Genomic DNA, 23,088 nt, shown 5'->3' with positions numbered 1-23,088 from the left:
GAAAGCTGAATGATATGAGGATTTCCTACATCCAAAGAAAGAAGGGAACACTTTCCCACTTGTGAATCTATTCCTGAGAAATGAATTATGGTATGAGCCTCTGGTCTTCTCATTAGAATATAAGCTCCCTGAAGACAAGATGTCTTCTTTTTGCTTATATCTGCACCTCCAGCACTTAGTACAATGTCTGGCATCTAGTAAATGTTTAATAAATGCTTGTTAACTTCATTAAAATATTTGGAAAATTGAGGTAGCCCAAAGAAAGGCAGCCTAGTAGAAAAATGTCCATCTTTCTCCCTTCTGCTGCCACCCTTGTGTGGCATCTTTACATATTGTTCTTTTCTTCTGTTTCCCTCTCTTATTTTCTTTAAAATGTCCTGTTCCTCTCCCTTCTCAATCTTTACCAATTTCTCATTATATATATTCTTCATTTAACACAGTCCTAGTAAAATAATCAAATACAGAAGCACATCCAAGCCAGGCATTGTTTATTTATTTGTTTGAAGTGTTGACAATGTTTGTTGCTGAATCCATTCTTCATTCATCTAAACTTCACTACATTCTTTTTTGAAATCTCTGCTCAAAATGAGTAGAGTATCTGTACTCATTACATGTATTTATAGGATTCTGAGATTCATCACAAAATTTTTTCATGATAAATTTTGCTTCATGATCTAAATTCTCATCATTTGTGGAAACTCTTCTTCCTTTCTATTTATCTTCCACCATTGTCTACAAGAAAGCTCAGTCATTGTGATGGAATGGGAGTCATGAATTTTGCGTGCTTGAATAATTTTTTTTACTTCATGTTTACTCCCACCTTCACAGGCCTTTTCTACAAGTTTCTGCTTCTTGTTCTTTTCTTGAGTAGTCTCTGACACCTGGTCCTTGATGTTCAACACTTCTTAGACCAAGAAACCTTTTTCCCCAAATAAGAGTTTGATCACTCCTTCTCTGATCTGCTTGGTCTTTACTCCATAAACAATAGGGTTCATTGTGGGAGGCAGAAGTAAATAAAGATTGGCCACAATGATGTGAATGTGATGGGGAATAGTGTGTCCACCAAAGCGATGGGTGAAGAAAGTGAAGAAAGCAGGAACATAAGTGATAACTATAGCACAAATGTGAGATGTGCAGGTACTAAAGGCTTTGTGTCGAGCATCTGCAGAGGAGAGACTCACTACAGCCCGGAGAATCATGGTATAAGACACAGAGATGCAGCAGATATCAAACACACCTATCAGTAAAGCAACCATCAAACCATAGATAGCATTGATTTTGACATTCCCACAGGACACCTTAGCTACAGACATGTGGTCACAATAAGTATGAGGGATGATGTTTCCTTGGCAATAGGGCAACCTCTTGGAGAGGAATGTGAAGGGGATGATGAGCATCACACCCCGCAGAAAGGTGATGAACCCAGCCTTGGCAATGATAGAATTGGTGAGGATGGTAGTATAGCGCAAGGGATAGCAGATGGCCACATAGCGGTCCAAGGCCATGAGCATGAGTACACCAGATTCCATCCCAGTCAACATATGAACAAAGAACATCTGGACCAGGCAAGCATTAAAAGTAATCTCCTTAAGGTTGAACCAGAAGATACAGAGCATATTGGGTACAGTTGTGGTGCAGAGGGCAACATCAGTGAAGGAAAGTAGAGCCAAAAAGTAATACATTGGCCGGTGCAAGGATTCCTCATGGTGAATTAAATAGAGAAGTCCACTATTACCCAAAACAGCAATGAGGTACATGGAACAGAATGGAAGAGAGATCCATTTGTGAGATGCTTCCAACCCAGGAACTCCATTCAGAATGAAAAATATGGGCGTCAAGCTGGAGCTGTTGGAGTTGGCCATGATGGACAAGAGGATAGCATATTATATTCTTCAGTGGTGGCTGCTGCCTGCTCAGAAAGAGAATGCCAGAAAGAGGATTAGTATTTTGGAGAAGTTATCCATGGATGATTCCAATGAGCAAGAATGCAAAAATCCCTCGTTCTTTTCAGGCAGATTGTGTGTCAAGAATAATATTCAGAGGATTTGGAAGATTCAAATCCACTTTGCTTGTAATCTAGTAAAAATATATAATCTCGCAATTCAGCCTCCTGTGCCACTTGGACATACCGATTTTAACAATATTTTTTTCCATGGTCAAGAACTGAAACAAATTTTCTCAATTCAGTCCCTTTCTTTATATGCCAATTCCCCAGCCTAAATTACCTTGCCCTCTCTTTTTGAGAATGATAATCTTTCCATCTAGGTAAATAGTGTGAAATGCACATTCAAATCAAAATAATGCAAACATATTCATTTGAGTAGGAGAATAGATTCCATAGCCAATCCCTGAGGGATTGGAGCAGAAATCCCATACTGTTTAGAATACTTTGGGGCATATATCACTCTATTAATGAAGACTCAAAGCCCAGGATCCTATTAGTCCAGTGCTAGGGATGTTGATACAGTGTAGCAACGAAGAAGTTTGGGGGGTTTGACATGCCTTCAACTGGAATGGTTAATAGGAGAGACATAGTGAACTACCTAATAGCTTTCTGTTTTTAGGGATTATTCTTGGTAAGTGCTATGTTAAATAATTTCTATGTAGTAAAAAAGGTATAAGACTTTTACAAAATTTAATTGAAACATTTTTAATTGCAATCTCTTAAAATCATTAGTGAAAAATTTTGAGCTATGTAAATTTCAGTGACTGGATGAGAAGTCACCATTATTATTCTTCCATTTTTATGGCTCTTTTCCTCTCTACAAATCTATTTCCTTGATACTTTTCCAAAAAGAAGATACAATTGTTATTCAATTATTTCTTCCAAACCATTCTAATATCACCCTTAGCTGCTATTTTGTGCTATTGGGCATTCTCTGAATTAGATATTGGAATTAGTTGTATTGTAATAGGAAAAGCATTTGTGACCATGGGAAATCATTTAAATTCTCTGGCTATGAGTTCTCTCATCTTGTAAAATTAGATTAGGCTAGGCAGTCTCTAAAGTCCCTTATAACTTTAAATCTATATTCTAGAATATGATTCAAAGAACTTAATATGTTATGCTTGGAGAAAAAATAAGTTTCATGAATTAAAAACAATAGTTTTAGTTATAAAATAAATACATAAAAGACTATGTCACACATATTTTTCATCACCTTCCATGTTCTCTTTAGAGTTTTGCTATTATTTTCCTCTACCCGATCAAAATATCAAAATGTGTCATCTGATGAAAGAGGTAATTTTATATGTTCAAAACTCTAATTTAATGTTTTGTATTTAATCTTGTTAAATTAAATTGTTGATGTTGATGAGAAACTGCATGTGCATTTAAAAAGAGAAAAATATTTGTTTTTGTCTATGATACTATTTAGATTCAAAAAAAGAATTTAAATGACCTTTGGAAAATCCTACCATTTCTTCTGTCTAAGAAAAGAGAAATTTTGAATGAGTATAACAGTCACTACAAATTAATCTTATGGTTATTTTTTTCATGTTGGAAAAACATATAGAACAATGATAAATGTCATTAAATTAAAGGGTCATAGATCCTTTAATGTGAAGGTCACATAGGTCAACCCCTAGAATCTGATCATGTAATTCCAATAGTTTTCTTTTTTATGTTCTCTCTCTCTCTCTCTTCCTTTCTCCTCTCTCTTTTCTCTTTCTCATCTCTCCTGTCTCTTTTTCTCTTTTTTTTCTTTCTCTCTTTTGCTTCTCTTTTGTCTTTTTTCCTCTCCCACATAAACACACAGTCACCTCTTAGATATAACCTGTTCTCCAAATTGTTCCACTTTCAACATTCTCTTTGATATATTATACTTTATAATTTCCTATCATTCCATTCATTTCATTAAACCAAACCAAGCTAATAATAATTTATAAAATATATAGCACCCAAAGAATTCATATAAGTTGTTGGACCAAAAAGAGGGAAAATAGTTTATGTCCTACTTCCAAGTATTATAGTCTAATTGAGGGAAAGAATAAAAGAATAAGCATTTATTAAATATCTACTGCATGCTAAGAACTTTTCTAAGAGCTGGGACTACAAAGACAAATATGAAATTGTATTTGCTTCACAAGAAGTTTATAGTGTATCATGGGAGACAACGTGTACAATTAGAAGTATATATAAATTAAATATAAACATAAGCATAATATAATTTGAAGAGACAAAAAGTAGCTGGAAGTATTAGGAAAAAAACACGTAGAAGTACTATTTGAACTAAGTATTGAAAGGAAGCAGGGATTCTGAAAGACATAGGAGAGAAACAGGGATAAAAGACAGTTAACACAAGTAACTAAGACATAAGTATGAGAAAAGTGCAAAGGACATATCCAGGAGAAATGTTATGAGAAATTTTAGGAAGAAAAGGACTTTCATTGGGAAATACAGAGAAGACTTCAAAAGGATATGTTTTTTGAACTGGGTTTCACAGAAGAGAAGGAGATTTGGGTTAATGTAGTACAGACTTAGTGACAGCTTGAGTAAAGGTACTGCAATTAGACTAGACAGGATGAGAGTAGAGGATAGATCATAGACCAATTTGGCTAAAACCTAGAATAGGAAAGGAATTAAGCATCTGAAGAGATTGGAGAGCTTGACTAGAGAAAATTGTGGAGGCTTTTTAATTCTAGTATCATTATGCTTTGATAGACAACATTCAGCTGCTTTTTGCTTTGAGGAGAGTAATATGATCATAGCATTTTATTTTGAAAATTACACTGGTAGTTGTGTAGAATAGAATCAAAGTAAAGAGATCATTGTAGGAGCTATATAAATAATTAAAGAAACAATTGATAAGGTATTGAATTAAGGAGGAGGGGGAGGAGGACAAGTACAAAAAGAACAACAACAATAACAAAAACAAGAAAAAGTAGTAGTAGAAGAAGAAGAAGAAGAAGAAGATGATGATGATGATGATGATGATGATACTATAGGCATTGAAGTCAATTAAAAAAAGCTTTCTTATGAAAATAATGAAAAAGAATATCCTGAAAAATAGTGAAAAATCTGAAGACTAATAAAGAACTAATGAAATAATTAAGAATTAATAAAATAATAATGTTTAAAATAATGTAATTATATATATAATTCATATTTAAAAAGGTGAAGTTGTTCTGGAAGAATAGATGATGATAATAGATTCATTCTAAAAGAATAAATACTCTTATCTTAGAATTTATGGTAATTAAGAAGAAATTTGTGCATAATTATATATTCATTCTAGATGTTGAGATGATAATTCCAAAAGGCTGAAAATATATGTGATAGAATCCACTGTCTATAATTCTTCTAGCAGAGTTATATCTAAAGTGATGGGAATATTCAAAAAATCAAGTTCTGAAAATGCAATTAAAATATTTTCCATATTTAATACATTCTATATATAATAGATTTTATTAATTTATGTTATATTAATTTATATGTATTATTAATTAAATTATATCAATATATTTAATAATAAAATATATTCTATATTTAATACACTGCATTTAACAATGAAGAAAACAATGTGAATATTCAGAAAAAAACCTTGACTAATTCATGTGAGAGTGGATAGATATAGAGCATTCAGAATCAAGGGCAGAATACAAGGTATTACTCTGAAAGGTTGACAAATACCTCTAGAGAACACAGTCAGGTATACTTGGAATTAAAGATAAAATAAGGCTAAATGTGGAAACAAAGGATATAGTAACAAGAACGATTAGCTATGCTTGAGGCAATAGGAAATCAAAAAAGAATAGGGAGACTGTTCAAGATAGAATTAACCCACTAATTTTTCTTTCTTTATTTTTAAACCTCTTCCCTAAAAAAATAATCATGAGAAGAGGAAGTATTGAATAAAAATGAGTAACAGAAAATCAAAATCCATAAATGAACAAAATCATAGAGAACCTAATTGCCTCCTATGGCTTTGTCATCAATTCTCAATTCTCTCAGATTACTAAAAAAGACTGTCAAATATTCACTAATTTACTTTCAGTGGTTTCATTGATGTGATTTCAAAAGATTGTATAAAATGGAAAGAATTTGCTAGATTAGGAAAAAAGCATATTTTTTCAAAAACCTAAAGGTATATTTTTTTCCCAAAATAATGGGGAATAAAATGGATTTCATGCATCCCCTTCATTAATTAACATTGGGTCTTCATTTGCTGAAGAATTTTAGAATATATTGTTAAAGGGATGCTTTGGAATACTAAAGAAAATGAAATAATCAACAAGCATAAAAGAAATCCTGTTGTACTATTTTCTCTTTCATGGGATTACTGGAATAAATGATCAGAAATATTACAAAAAGTAAATCCCAATTTCAATGTTTGACAAAATTTTGTATTTTCAACATTTCTTTGTCTAGTCACTTTTCCTAGTAGACAACCTGGTAAAATGTAAGTTAGATGATTGTTTATGTTGATGGATTGCAGACTCCTTGAATGTGTGTAAGCAAAGAATAGTTATTAATGGCTCTCTGTCACCCCAAAGAAAGGTCAAGTAAAGACCAGCAAAAAACAATCCTTGGTTCAGTGACATTTTGGACTTTTATCACAGAATTATATGAAGAGAGAAAATTGATCAAAATGATTGTCACAAAATTAGAAGAGATAACTATTCTCTTAAATGACAGTCATCATGCAAATAAGTTTCAGCCACTTGGAATAACAGATTGAACGTAATGAATTCAAACATAAGAGAACAATTTAAAGCCTTATGATGGGGTTTTAAAAATCATTTTAGCAATGAAATTAAATACTCTTCCACTAATCAAAAATAGTGTGAACTCAGGCTGCATTAATAGAAATATGAGGTTATAGATCTAGAATTAAAACAAATATCATGGATTATTTAGTCTCATCTCCTTACATTAGAGGTGGGAAAACTTCAACCCATAGAGTTTAAGCAAAGTGGCCAAGGTTATTCAGATACAGTAATCAGAGGTAGATTTTACAATCTAGGGTTCTCTGGTTTCAGAGCTCTACTATAGTGTACTATCTTTGCACAGTAACTTACTTTTAAGTTGCTGGGATGTAATCCTTCAGAATTTGATAATCTGAACACACTGAGTACAATTAGGTACTGTCTTGTAAATGTCTAAGTTACAGTGATTTTCGGATTCCTGTTGTCATTTTTTAGCCCCCATTAACTTTTTAATTTCTACGAATTGGAGAATTGCAAAATAAACTAGTCTCAGAGATAGAAGGATGCCAGGACTATTTGATATATACACAACTAAATAAGAATCCTATCCTCAACAAGAAGCCAGCCATTCTTTATTTGTTATTATTCAGTCTTGGCTATCTCTTCACAATGCCAGCTTGGGGTTTTCTTGGCAAAGATATTTGAGTGGTTTGCTATTTTCTTCTCCAGCTCATTTTACAGATGAGGAAACTGAGGCAAACAAGATTAAGTTACTTGTCCCAGGTCACATAGCTAGTGTCTGAGGTTGCATTATAACTCCTGACTCCATGCCCAGTCCTCTTATCTAGTGGACCACCTAGCTGCCCAGCCAATCTTTACTGGACAATCTCAAATGAATAAGAACCACTACCTGCATGGTTATTCATTACTTTTGGGGAAAGTTTTAATTGTTAGGAAGTTTCTGTTATATAGGGTGAAAGATTATCTTTCTGCAACTTCAGTCCATTAGTTTTTGACTTCTAAAACTAGGTACGAGAAGTCTATTTGCTCTTTCACATGTAAGTCATTTAAGTACTTACAGATAGTACTTACCGCAAATCCAGCAAAGACCAAATCTCTGTACATGACTGAAAAAGTTCCCAACCAAAAGCTTTGAGAGCCTCTCACCTTTCAAGCTCAGATGGGGGCCACTGCTACATATTCTTGTTTAAACTCCCTGGGGATTATTCTTACACAATGATCCCAGAAGGATGTAGCTATAGGATTAAATGCCTCAGAGGACTTTAGAGTCCTGGAACTTCAGGGCTACTGAGATTTAATCTATATTTAGACTATAACTAAGTAAAATTTTAAAAACCATTATCTTTTTCTCCTGAGTTAAGCATGTGCAATTAGAACCTCATATGATGAGAAAACCTAGATGATAGTAACATTTTACTTTCAGAAGTCTATCTAATTCAACACATATCAGCATAATAATCACCTCTACAGTATACCAGACAAATAATCATCTAGCCTTTGCTTAGATATCTCTTATCAGAGATCATATGATATTTCTTGAAGTGATCATTCTACTTTTAGATGTCTCTAAAAGTTACGCAAAATGTAGTTAGGTGGCATAGTAGTTAGAATACTATCCTAGTTAAGATGACAAAGTTCAAATTTGATGTCAGGTAGTAGTTCTATGACATTGGGCTATTTGCTTAACCTCTATTTACCTCAATTTCTTCACATGCAGAATGGAAGATAATAATAGAATCTACCTTCAAAGGTTGTTGTAAGAATTAAATGAGACATTATTTGTAAAACACTTTCCTTAGTGCCAAGTTCAGAATAATTGCACAATAAATGATTGTTTCTTTCCTTCCTTCTGCTGTGGTTCATTTTTGGTTCATACTTGGCATGTGGTACATTATTTTACTTTCTCCCCCCTCTTTCTGTGTGTGTCTGTCCATTTATATACACACATATACATATGCATGCACATAGACATGCACACACATACAAAAATGTGTTGTTGTTCAGTCACTTCAATGGCCTCATTTGGCCACTGGGTTCAGTTCAATCCTTAGTGGCCTCATTTGGGGGTTTTTCTTGGTAAAGATATTGCTATTTCCTTCTCTAGCTCATTTTACATCTGAGGAAACTATGCAGTCCTTAAAATTATTTTATAGCCTGATGAGTTTTAACTATTGATCTCCCAACAGGTTATAAGAATAGTGATGTTAGGATTTTAAAAGCCCATTTAAGTTGTTCTGCTAAATTTATGACTTTTAGATTTTATCTTTTGAGCATAAAGATAATTTACCTATCTCATACTGGATGAAAATTGTGAATTAATTATATTTTCTAATTCCCCCTTTTTTTGGGAGGTGGGATGGGGAACTGTAGATATTAGTAACAAATAAAACCATCATCTGTGTTTTGAGATGTAACTTAATAAGCCAAAAAATGTGAAGATAAAATTAAGATGCCATATTAGCATCAGGGTTTCCAGGACTGAAAGCAGTCTAAACTATATGTTTAAATACAGAAGAGGGAGTAGATAGATTATATTAACCAACCAGGAGTTTATGAAGAGTAGATATATATTTGATTTGATAGAACAAATCTCTACTTTAAAGATTCTTCTTTAGCAAGGTGCCTCCTCTTCAGAAGATTTACTGAAAAATATAACTGCAGAAATTATTTTTCCAACACTCCCCTAATCATTACTATTAAGTAAAATGAAAAACAAGGAAAAATATTCTGGTCATAGGTGCTTATGACAGCCATGGAAGATATTGAGTATAAAATCCAAATGATAAAAGGTTCACCTATAAATCATGAGGTCCTCCAGATATTCCAGATTCCAGATGACATATTTTTATTATTTCTAGTTTTGTAACACTAGGGAATTGTGTAAGATACACTTATTCACCAAAAAAGGAGGTTAGCCAAACTCTTTGCAGAGAAAAAACAAAGGAATAAAGACTGTCTATTATTTAGACTATGATAGTCTCTATATTAAATGAAGAATCAAAATTTGGTCCATGTCCATATGCACATATATATGTATATATGTGTCTATATGTGTGTCTGTACATGTACATACATTCATATAAATTCATGCATATATGTATGCATATATATATATATATATATATATCTACACATGAATTAAAAAATCACAACAAATGGATAAAAGTGGGTTGGATTTGCCTCAGGGAAATTATAGTCTTTTAAATGTTCCAACCATTCTGTCTTAAATAAAAACTTTGTCTTATCACTAATTTGTTTCCATTATTATTATCTCAAAAAAGTAATACTAGTATCACTCAAAGGGTAATGAAAAGATTTATAAGGAATCTGAGCAGATCTCAAAATATTGTAAATGAGCAATTAATCAGAACAAGCATTGTTATCACAGAAATATGACCAGAAAATAAGATGACCAGTTCATATAGTGAACATAGGAACTAATCACTAGTGACCTCATATGTTCAAATGGTATCTCTGCTATGTCAGAGGAATGAGATGAAAATCTGTAGTACATTCCATTTAGTGCATAAGCATGGTGACATGAAGGGCAAACTGATATGTAGAGAGAAAGCAGGCATTGGAGTCAAGAAGACTTGGCTTCTAGTCCTCTGGACATATAGTGACTGTGTACTTCTAGGAAAATCCTTCAACCTCTTAGGGACCCCAAGGAAATTTCCTATGTAGAATATGGTGATATGCTTTGAGAGAAAGATTTTTTACTATAAAGTTTCCTATACTAAAGAAATCATAAGTACGATTCTATGCTTGCCCTCCCTCTTTCCCTCCCCTATCCCATCTCGAAGTAGGAAAGAATAAATTGGTTACACAAGTGCAAATTTGAAGTCATGGTCTCCTCATAAGTACCCAGCTCCTGCAGATCAAACATCCTAGGATTAAATACTTCTGAACTCCTATTTTTAAAGAATTATAAAACCTTTGCTTTTTTGTTTTTGTTTTTAACTCCTCTATATCCTCAAGTAGAGGTTTCCACAAATGTAAAGGGCTGAAATGGAAATGCACTTGAATAGCCAAGCACTTGAGGCTAATACCAATTGGACTCTCTTTATGGGGCTACATCTGCTTATGTTAAGATGCTATTACAGAATTTGGCTTATGAAGTCTTAACCCCTAGAGACTGGGAATCTATAGCAAGGACATGCTTAGAACCTGGACAAAACTTGTTGTGGCTTTCTGAATATACTGAGCTCTGTAGGATATAAGCCCAACAAAATAATCATAGTGGAGTCAATCCTCTAGTCACCTATGACCAACTGACAGGTGTAGTTTCTTATGCAGATATTTCAGTACAGATTAATTACTCCACAGCAACAAATGAGCAAATTGCTGCTGCTGCTATCAAAGCATGAGCTTTCTCCCCAGTAAAAATGACAAGGGTGAGGCCTTCACAAAAATTCCACAAGGGCCAAATGAACCCTTTGCTGATTTTGTGGGACATTTGCAGACAGCTGTCATATGAACTAATGGTGAAAATGCAGTAACAGACATTATGATAAGGCAACTTGCTAAAGAAAACGCTAATGAGCTTTGTAGAAGAATTATACTAGGACTACATAGGGATGCTCCTTTAGAGGAGATTATAACACGCTGTGCCACAGTGGGCATAAATACCTTTTATAGCCAGTTATGATGCAGACTTCCAAGATCCAACATGGAAATACAGGGTCCCTTTTGGCAAGGGACTTCCAGAGACATTTGTCAATGCTTTCAATGTTATAAAGTAAGGCATCTGAGAGCTCAATGTTGGCAAAGAGACAGAATGAGAAAACAGGGTGGGAAAACTAGACCCAATATCCTATGCCCAAAATGCAACAGAGGCTTCCATTGGACATCAGAATGTAGACTGATTCAGGGAAACGGGATGAGGGGCCCAGCCCCAGGGCCCAAGGCAAAAAATACTTCGGGCATGATGGCAGCCGATGCTACACTCAGAGAATGCCTAGAACTTCAGTACCTAGACATGACCAATCAGCCAAGAAGCCATCTGATGGGAGAAAGGGATTACAATTGGGGAGAATAGAGTTGTATGCAGCTGGGACAACTGAGATACGCCCTGGAGAGGTGAAATCTGTTCCTCTCCAGCCTATGGATCCCTTGCCTCCAGGCATAATAGGCTTAACCATTTCACTTCCTGAGAGTACTTACAAATCAAGTGAACATCCATACACTGATGTGGGAAATTGGGGAATGTGTAGGTAATATTCCAGCCATTAATACAGGTAGACAATGTGTGACTTATCATCCAGAAGTAGTAGGATCAAGTTTATTGATACAAACCCCTAATAAGCAATTTGGTGATAGTCGCCCAGATTCTGACTCCAAACAGTAAAACCCAGGAATACACTGGACAGCAGCTATGACAGCTGACCGACCTATGTTCATTATCTATATAAATGGCATACCATTAGAAGGACTGGTAGACACTGGTGCAGATTACACAGTCATTAGAGGTGCCAACTGGCCCAGTCATTGGCCAAAGACTAAGGCAGATACCTACATGTCTAGGGTAGGAGAATCAATAGCAGCTGAAGTTAGTGCTACCCCTTTGAGATGGATATTTGAAGGCGAAACAGGGGTTTTTACTCCTTTTATACTTGAAAAAATCCCTATCAATCTATGGGGAAGAGACATTTTACAATAATTAGGATATAAAATGAGTTCTTTGTTTTTTTAGGCAGGGCTACTGTTGAAGGACTGCCAACACTTTCACTTGTTCCTATCCAATGGAAAACTGATACACCAGTGTGGATAGAACAGTGCCCTTAGGTAGCAATAAAATTCAGGCCTTATTAGATATAGTAGCAATTTGACCAAGGACACTCACAACCTTAACTAATTCCTTGGAATTCCCCAGTATTTGTTGTAAGAAAGAAATCTGGAAAATGGAGGATGTTGACTGATTTAAGAAAGGTCAATGAACAGATGGAAACTATGGGAAGTCTTCAGCCTGGTCTTCCATCTCCTACTCAATTGCCTAGAATATGGCCTCTTTGGGTTATAGACATTGAGAATAGTTTCTATTCTATCCCTCTAGATAAAGAGGATATGAAAAGATTTGCCTTTTCAGTGCCCAGCATTAATTTAGCTGAGCCTTATGAAAGATATGAATGGACATTTTTGCCACAGGGAGTGAAAAACAGACCTACTATGTGCCAAATGTATGTTACTGCTGCTCTTACTCCAGTAAGAAAAGCATTTCCAAAAGTAATGTTATTACATTACATGGATAATATATTGGGATGTGTACTGGAAGAACAAATTTTAGAAGCATATCTACAAAAGACCATAGAAACACTAAGGAACTCCAAATTGCACATAGCTGCAAAAAAGATTCAAAGACATGCTCCTTTTCAATATTTAGGATATGAAGTATATCCTAAGGTCCTTACAGTACAGAAACTCTCCTTAAGAACAGAGAAGCTAACCACCTTAAATGATTTACAGAAATTGATAGGAGATATCCAATGGATATGTCCAGTGTTAGGTTTGACTACCTATCAATTGCAACCATTATATAACATTTTAAGAGGAGACAGTGCTTTAAACACACTATGCCAGCTTACAGAAGAAGCTCAAGAGGCTTTGAGAAAAGTTGAACTGGATTTATACAATGTGGTTTAAAGAGTCACTCAAAAACCCTTGGAAATATCAGTTTTTGCCACAAAAGAGGCACCCATAGGGGTCCTTCATCAAGAAGACAGTGTGATAGAGTGGGGTGAACCTCCCAGAATAACCAGAACAAAGCCTTACTCCTTACCCAGTGCTTGTGGCTAGAATTTTATTAAAGGCTATTAAGCAAGCAGTACAATTATCTGGGATAAGACCTGACAAGATATACACCTTTTATACTAATGCACAAGTTAATGTGTGCTGTGAAACCATCCCAGAGTGGCAAATTTTATTAGCCATGGCTCCAGATTTTACACACGGGTCTCCATTAAAGATAATCAGACTATTACATAATTGGCAATGGATTCTTGAAGAAAAGGTTTCTAACATTCCTCTTAAAGGACCAACTATCTTTACAAATGCATCCAAACATAATATTTGTGCTGTATACTCCGGTGATTTAACTATAAATAGAGTAGTCAGAACTCCTTTTCAGTCCACTCAACAGAATGAATTGTATGCAATCATTCTAGCTCTTACTTATTATCCAGGAGATATAAATATAATATCTGATTCAGACTATTCAGTAGGTGTGGTACAAAAAATTGCCACAGCAATTGACAAATACTGTTGACCCAGAACTAATTGAAGCTGATCTGGCCTCCATTCCCCAGCTAATGTATTGCCTGGTGCTAACAAGACTTTACTTCTAGCCTTGGATTATTTTGTAGAACATATCCAAGCTTTATCATCCCTAGATTATCTAGTTTTCTTTTTGGATTTTTATTTTTTTGTAAAACAATTTATTTTGTGATATGGAAATGCTTAATTGACTCCTCACTTGTAGCCTAATCATTCTCTCTGCCTTTGTACCCTAGGGAAATCTATTTCCCAATGGCCTTCTTAGGAACCCAACTCTCAATTTTGTTGGATTGACTGATTTCATTTAAAATTATGTTGACAACCCTGCCTTTTCCTTATCCACAGAGAGCTTATGTGATCTATGGTCTAATTGATAATGTGTTTAATTAACCAAAAAAAGCCTGGATATTACCTTTTACTCCACCTTTGTGCCATTAAGATTTTTGAAGTTTTTCCTGCTATCTTACAATTGAATTGTCATATGTGTATTCCTCAATTAGAATGTGAGAGCCTGTTCCTGACTCTTGATTTTCCTAATTATATCCCACATCTTAGGTTTAAGACTTAGCAAGTACTTAAATGCTTTTTTCATTCTTTTCTAAAGTTGTCATTGAACTGGGATGGATATGATCACCAATTTAGGTAGTATAGAAAGGGGGAAAAAGTGGGAAAAAGGCTTTCTCAATGACTTTTAGCTGAGAAAGAGAAGTTATACAGCAGGAATGGTAAATTTTTTTTATAAGGACATATGTTTATGTCAGGGAAGTAGCCAGTAGAAAATATTGAAGATAAGTCAAAAGTCTTGATATTTGAGGAAAGTCAGGATACATATAGGTGTGAGTAATCTGCACTTGCAAAGGCCTTTGGCAGACTCTTGAGTATCCATTTCTGAAGTGATTCCAGTGGGTCTCATACTAGGTCCTAAGTTTTGCTGCTTCATTTCAAAGAAGTGAATTCACCTTAGAAGCTGGATGTAGGCCTAGTCTAGCCCAGTCTTAAAGGAAGCAAATTCATACCTCTTCCAGAAAAGAAGAATGTAGTAGAGTGATAGATTCCAGCTTTTGGGAGCTACTGAGAAAGAAATGAGAGATTCAGGAAAATAGATTGTCACAAATTTGTAAATGTCCTCTTGGTTACAAAAGAAATATACAAAGAACTTTGAATAGTTCCCATTAAATCACCTACTTTTCCTTGCTCTATATTAATAACTGCTAATTACTAAACTGAATAAGGAAATTGACTTCGTTAATGAATTTCTAAAAGCCTTTGTAACATTTTAAACATCCTTTTTCTTTTGCCCAAAATGTACCATTTCCTTCCTATTGGATCTAATCTATCTTTATGGAGCCTGAGTTTGTGGAAATAGAGGAAATGTGGAAATAAATGAAGGAGATTGCAACTCCCTCATCTCATGTATGACATCACATAATTTGGGACAGTGGTTCAAATGGGCAAGAGGTGCAGTTCTCTGGCATACCTAGGACTTCTGAAAAGGGAGAAAAAACCCATGATTAACTCTCAGGACTTTTTCTAATCATCCAAGGTACTGATCTTCTCCTCACAGAAGCATGGATGCTGTCACACTGGACCAGAATCTACATCAGAAGACCACCTGCAGCATCTGCCTGACATTCTTCTCAAACCTTGTCACCATAACCTGTGGGCACAGCTTTTGCCAAGTTTGTCTGACCAGAAGCATGGAAAATGGGGTCACCCATTTCCCTTGCCCTGAATGCGGGAAAGACTTCCACAGCCTCTCTGGCCTCAATGTACACCTGTTAAAGTTGTCATCTGTCTGTAAGAATCTCAATTCCCAGAACTTGAAGAACCCTGTAGGACAAAGATACTGTCAGAAGCACCAACAAGTCCTCAAGTTTTTCTATAAGGAGGACCAGACCTCCATCTGTATATCCTGTACTGAAGGTCAAGAGCATGCAGCTCACACCTTTTCCCCTATTAAAGAGGCTGCTCTGAATTGCAGGGTAAGTAAATGGGGCAGAGGAAACACTCAACATAAGTAATCTTTGGATTAAACTACTTTGATCCCTCCTTGAATCAAGGCCTTGAGTCTCCTAGAGTTACCTAATCAAAGAGAAGGCCTTTATCTATGGTCCTCAACTGAGCAAATATTAGAAAAGAAGTCTGGAGCTCTGAAAGGATTAACTATACTGTGGAGTCAATCACTTTTGATGTCTCAATGGAAATGACAGTTTTCTACAAAAGGAAAGGTCTAAAGTGAAGCAGAGTTTATACTTTGTTAATGTTCCCTTGGGCCATTTTCCTCTTTCATCATTCCCTCTCCTCTAAAATTTCTTATATAGATTTTTTTGCCCTGAGACTACCAAGGTTTTATAAAAACAAAGTTATGGCTAAAAATTATGTGAAGAGACATACAAATATAAAGGAAATCTAAGGTTATGTTTTAAGACTCCCCATAATCAGTTAATCCCCCAAAGTCATTTCTTTTTCTTTCACCCTTCTCCCCCCCTTTAGTGCTAAATACATAAACTTTACAGTTTGAATTTTAATTTGTCTTCCTAACTATTGGAAATTCCCTTTAATATTAACCCCACCCCAAATAATTATAGACCCACAGGTCAGTTTCTTTTGTAGATCTCTTATACCATCCATCTAAGAGCAAACATTACAATATACTTTGGTATCTTCTGTTCCTCTCTTTCCTGCAGAAAAAACTCAAGGATACTGTATCTCATTTGAGAAAGAAGATCAAGAAACGGAAGGAGCTTAAAATTTCCTTCAAATCTTCACAGAAGAATGTAAGTGTCTGACTCCCCTTAATTGCTATTTTGCCTTGGAAACTCCAAGAAGATACAATTGCTCAGTTTTTTCACCTTAGTTACTGTAGGGTGCTTATTTTCTGAGCAAATCACCAGATTAACTAGAGTATATTTTTCTCTTCATGGATAGACAAACTGCATAAGCAAAACAAATTATAAGTGAAAAAAATTTAAATAGTTAATCAAAAGTCACAGGAGGATAGGCTCAATGAAGATATTTTCCTGAGGAGTTGTCAGGTAGGGGGGAATCTGAGAAATACAATATGAGCATGATATAGCAGAGAAATAGTACAATGGGTCAAATCTTTAGTTTAGAAAGAAAGTTAGAAGAGATGACAGAAGTTTTGCTTGTTTTTGCAAAGGTAATTCTTATATGAAGAATATCGAGAAGGTACCTAGAATAGTCAAGTCACCTGTTAATAGCAGCAAGGAAAATTAAGCAAAGAATTGGAAATTTGATAAGAACAGGGTTCAATTTTTGTATGTCACTTAGTAAGTTCCTTTCCTTACAGAAATGACATAAATGGAAAAAGTTAATTAGAGAAGAATATAAAAGAATTCATCTAGGCCTCTGGAGGGAAGAGATGGTATATATGGACACAGTGATGTCTGATGAAAACAAGGGCAATTACTGGACAATTACAAGGAAAATTATAAGGACCATAAATCAACATGTGAAAAACGTGGAAGATACTCTCTGAGAGGTAGATGAAACAAGATGCAGATCTGATTTGGACCTGCTTGAGGTGAAAAATGGGGAAAGCTCTCCAGAGTCTGAAGCATTGAGATATATACAGTAAGCAGAGGAAATGGGGTCCATTTTCATTTTTGAGCCATTTGAATTTGAGACTTAGTCTTTGCTTCAAGTATAGCTTAATCTCAACTCCAGCATTTCTCATCCTTCTCTACTAGGAAAGTCTAATCATTCTGAAGATATTCTTTTAACTAAAGTCAAAGATTATTTGAAAAAGTTTAGCCAAAATATGATCTATACTTAAAGTGGTGACTATTTCTGAGCAGTTAGAAGTAGAACAATTTCTAGGGCAGCTGGATGGCACAGTGGATAAAGCACTGGAATCTAGAAGACCTGAGTTCAAATTTAAGCCTAGGTACATAGCAGCAATGTGATCCTGAGCAAGTTGATTAATCACTGCTTGTCTCAGTTTCCCTTTCCATACAGTGGAGATAAACACCTACCTCTCATGACTGTCATAAGGATCAAATAAAGCTATATTTTATTGGTTATTATATTTAGTTGTTATATTTTCTTGGTACAATAGTATGAAGTAAATGTTAGTTTTCATCACTGGTATTTCTTGATGAACTAAACTAACTTTTATTTTGCCCCCAGGAAAGCAAAGAGCTGTTGAAAATGTATGTGTCCATTGTCATTTAGGTGTTGTCTACTTTGGGAATTGTCATCTGATCTGGTGTCAAGTTTGGGGGGGTGATATGTGGCTTGGACAGAGCAGGGAGACTAACTGAGTCTTTCTTTTCTGTAAAAGTGAGTCACTGCTCTCTGAAAAATCAGAATCTTTCAGTAAAGAGTTAAGAAAATACACTTTCAGTCCAGAGTTAAGAAAATATCCTATCACTGGGATGAAGAACTGGCTAGAGAAATTCAAAGGTAAGAATCTTCCTTTTGCCAGTAAATCTACACATGTGACTTTCTGTGGCCAAATGCCTGTCATCCTAGTGCTCAACCTCTCTTTGTAGAAGCTGAACCTAGTACTTAGGCTTTGACCATGGGCCAATTACTAACAGCCAGCATTTTGGTTTGGGGGATCTACTTCTCCCTGATCGGTGGAGAGAGGTGAGAGGGAATCATTTCTTCTACTCATCTACTTGTTATTTTAGGTCAGCTAGCAATCCAAATAATCATTGCTATCCTGCTCCCAAGTTCTAAATTATGTATGTTCCAAGGTTAAGAAATGCTCATAATGGAACTACATTTCACATTGTACATTCATTGTTTTTTTTAAAAAGTTATTTTTTCTGTTTTATATATAAATTCATATATATATATATATATTTAAATATAAAATTTTTATGAATTATGTTGAGAGAAATCAGGGGAAAAAGGGAAAAGTCATGGGGGAGGGGAAAAATGGAAAAGTGAGCTTAGCATATGTTGATTTACATTCAATATCCATATTGTGGACATAGATGGCATTTTCTATCCAGTTTATAGAATTGCATTGGAGCACAGCAATATATTGAGAAGAACCAAATCTTTCATAGTTGATCTTGAAATGGATTGACATGAGATACAGCTGTGACCAGATTATTCAATTTAAAGCACCATTTATTAGCTGGCTGGCAACTGACCCCACTAGACAGGCTAGTAGAGATTAGCCCCCAACCTTTATTGAGATACACTTTTGAGCCTATTTGCCACATTCTGGTACAGCCTTGCCATTACAACAGTGATTGGACTTCTCACATGAAATGAGGGATGTTGGGGAGCTTACAGGATGTAGGGGCAAATGTTGACATATATCAGGGTTATCAGACATTGATAGGCAAGTATTCTTTCTGAACATAAGAACCACTTACTTTAGTTTAAAAAGCATGTTCCCTAAGCCTGAGGCCCCTTGACCCAGGGATGAGGGGGCCAGTCTTTTGTCCATTTCAATCTTTCCATAATATTGCTGTTACTGTGCACCATGCATTTCTGGTTCTGCTTGTTTTACTCAGCATCAATCGGTTCATGTAAAGCTTTCTAGCTCATTCATCATTTTTTATAGAACAACATTCCATTATTTCATATGCCATAACTTATTCAGCCATTCTCCATTTTCCAATTTTGCTACCACAAAAAGAGCTGCCACAAACATTTTTGCACTTGTGGGTGCTTTTGCCCCTTTATGATTTCCTTTGGATACAAACTTAATATAGGTACTGCTGGGTCAAGGGTATGCATACTTTTATAGCCCTTTGGGCATAGTTCCAAATTACGGTCCAGAATACACACACACACACACACACACACACACACACACTGATTTGTATTGGTTTGTTTTATGTCCTGAAACTTTGGTAAAGCTGTTAATTGTTTCAAGTAGGGTTTTGGATGATTTTGGAGGATTCATTAACTATATCATAATTTGATTTCCTCATTGTCCTTATTGAAAATGCATCCAGTTTCTCTCCATTATAAGTAATGCTGGCTAGTAATTTTAAATATATATTACTTATTTGCTAGAGAACATTGCTTATATCCTCTAGTCTTTTTAACAAGAATGGGTGCTGTATTTTGTTAAAAGCTTTTTCTGCATGTCTTGATTAACAGGATTTCTGTTGGGTTTGTTAACATGCTTAACCAACTCTGTATTGCTGGTATAAATCCCACTTGGTCATAGTGTATTATCTTATTGATACGTTATTGTAATTTTCTTTGTTTTGGCTGTTCCTGGTTTAGGTATTAATGCCATATTTGTGTTATAGAAGGAATTTGGCAGGACACTCTTTACTTAATTTTCCCCTTTTCTAATCAAATTAACAAAAGATTTATCAATTTTGTTGATTAGGGTTACATTTTATAACCAACTCTTCATTTTATTAGTTCAATAATTTTCTTAGTTTCAATTAATTTCTCCTTGAGTTTCAGAATTTCTCATCTGGTATTTAATTGGAGATCTTTAAATTATGTTTTTCTAGCTTTTATTTGCATGCCCATGTATATTCATTCTCAGTTTCTGTGCTGATCATAGATTATCTCTATTCTTTGAGATAATGTCATTTATTTATGAACATTTTAACAAGTATAGAGTATAGACTAGCTACATTGGCCAGCAGACATTGGAGTTGTAGGAGAATCTGATTCTGTCAGTTAAAAAAAACAAAACAAAAAAAAAAAACTTATCTAAATGAAGTCAGAAACTGGTGACTATCCAGGCCATTTTGAGAGAGAAAGGAAGAGAAGAATCAAAAGATGTTCATTCAATTGTCTTGCTCCAGAGTAGGCCCCTACAACAAATCACCAAATGCATCTGTACTATCTTTGGAGGGGAGAGTAATTTAGTTTGGAAAAGGGAGAGAGACTTAGAGAAGACATCTTTTGAGTGATGCTTCCCTTCTTCCCCTCCCCACCCACCTAGAGGTGCAGACCAGGCTGACTTTTCTTTCCCCCCTCCTCCCCATCTAACTAGGCCTAGCAACTGAGTGTTGGTGGGGGGTGGAGGGAGAATTTGCATGCCCTCAGGACAATTAATCTTGCTCTTCTCTTCAGTAAATATCACTATGGATCCTAGGACAGCCAGTAACTTCTTAGTTATATCTGAGGATTTGAAGAAGGTAAAACATAGAGATAACTGTCCAGAGCAGTCCAACTTCCCTGAAAAATGTCATCTTGTGTTTGCTGAACAATCATTTCATTCTTACTTCCACTACTGCGAGGTGGATGTGAAGGAGCAACTTCAATGGGCACTGGGATTAGCCACCAAGTCCCTCAGGAAGAAGAAGAGGACCAAAGAGTTCTCAGTTGAACATCTATGCATGCTTCGCTGTGAGAAGAGAGGAAATAAATTCTACCTCGACACCCGACCAGAATCAGTTTGCCAGCAAATGAAAGACCCCATGTCTATAATTGGCATATATCTGGATTATCCTAGAAGAATCCTTCAGTTCTATGATACCATCAATGCCACCCTCATTTGTAGAATGCACATTGTGTCACTCGCCAAGTCTGTTAAGCCTCTCTTCTCTCCTTGTCCCCCTATGCCAGGAACAACAGTTGGTTACATGAAAATATGTCCACTGTGAGGTATCCTTTAAGAATCAAAGCTCACAGTAATGAACTGAACCAGTTACACTCAGCAAAAGAACTCTGGGAGATGACTGTGAACCACTACATAGAATTCCCAATCCCTCTATTTTTGCATTCAATCAGTAGTTCTCCATACGTATCCCTCTAATTGAAGATAGATCTCCCAAGAAGATGTATTTTTAATTAATAGTTTTTCTCAATAGCATTTTTTCCAAATACAAAATGTCCCCCCCCCTCCCCAGACTAGCAAACAAAATCTGATATAGGTTGATCATGTACACTCCTTCTAAACATCCATATTTTTCCTCTACAAGAAAACAATCCTTTCAAAAGGTAAAAGCCCATGAGAAAGAAAAAGCAAAAAGCTGAAAGTACTTTTGCTTCAAGTTCAGTTTCCATAGTTATGTCTGGATGTGGAAGGAATTTTCTACCCTATATATTGGAATTTTCTTGGATCACAGTTTTGCTGAAAAGAGCCAAATCCATCAGTTGATTTTAGCATGATTTTGCTGTTACTATTTACATTGTTCTCTTGGTTCTCTTCACGTGGCATCAATTCATATAAAACTAGGCTTTTCTGAAACCAGTCTGCTAATCATTTCTAATATAACAATAATAATTACAATAATAAAAATTACATTCATATGCCACCACTTATTCTGCCATTTTGCAATGGATGGGTATCTACTCAATTTTTAATTCCTTGCCACAAAAAAAAAAACCTACATTTTTGCATATGTGGGTCCTTGTTCTCTTATCTTTAGGATATTGATCTGGTGATGACACTGCTATATCAAGGGGTATACACAGTTATATAGCTCTTTGCGTAATTCCAAATTGTCCTAGAAGTGTAATAAGCAAGAATTAGAGGTAATTGCCAGAAGTAAAATAAATTTGATTCTTTGAAAAAGAAAAACTTCTAAATAGACAAAATTAATGTACTTAACATAAAAAAGTTGTCAAATGAGGGTGGAGGAGGAGGCAACAGGGATATTTGTATCAAATTTCTCTGATAAGGTTTAAGTATCCAAGATATAGAAAAAATAAAAGTACAAATGTGAATATCTGTATTGTTATTTACTGTGTTTATATGTATATATGTAAGCCATTTTTCAAAATAGATAATGCTCCAAAAATAAATAAATTAAAAAATAAATAAATTTCAATTGGTCTCAAAATTGTTGAATTTTCCTATATTGCCTCCAATAATTGTCATCTTTCTTTTCTGTTACATAGCTAATCTGATAGGTGTGAAGTACATACTCTATAATCAAATGATTTCTTTTGAAAGCTTCCAACTCATATTTCTTGACAATAGAATGGATCAATTGGGGAATGATTCATATGATATTTGACTTGGTTATATAGTTGAGAAATGAGGACTTTATCAAAGAAATCTACTATAAAATTTTTCTCCTACTTCTCTTTTTACTGACATTGGTTTTGTTAGTGCAAAACCTTTGTAATTTAAGGTAATCAAAATTACCCATATTATATACTATAGTTAGTTCCTGTCTTTTTTTTTTTAGCTTGTGACATAGATATCTTTTTTTAAATATATTTTTATATTATCCCTTATATTCA

At 35.0% G+C, this 23,088-nt stretch overlaps 1 protein-coding gene across 1 annotated transcript; it reads right to left on the bottom strand.

The window, feature by feature from the left end:
• Nucleotides 1-905: 905 nt before the first annotated feature.
• LOC141559940 (olfactory receptor 52N2) lies at nt 906-1,862 on the bottom strand. The gene has a single exon (XM_074297597.1). The coding sequence runs from the start codon at nt 1,860-1,862 to the stop codon at nt 906-908; it is 957 nt and encodes a 318-aa protein (XP_074153698.1).
• Between the last annotated feature and the right edge of the window lie 21,226 nt (nt 1,863-23,088).

Source organism: Sminthopsis crassicaudata, chromosome 3, assembly GCF_048593235.1.
Source record: "Sminthopsis crassicaudata isolate SCR6 chromosome 3, ASM4859323v1, whole genome shotgun sequence".
NCBI classification, from domain to species: Eukaryota; Metazoa; Chordata; class Mammalia; order Dasyuromorphia; family Dasyuridae; genus Sminthopsis; species Sminthopsis crassicaudata.
The sequence above is the reverse complement of the archived record's forward strand: the minus strand, read 5'-3'. Positions and strand labels throughout refer to the sequence as shown.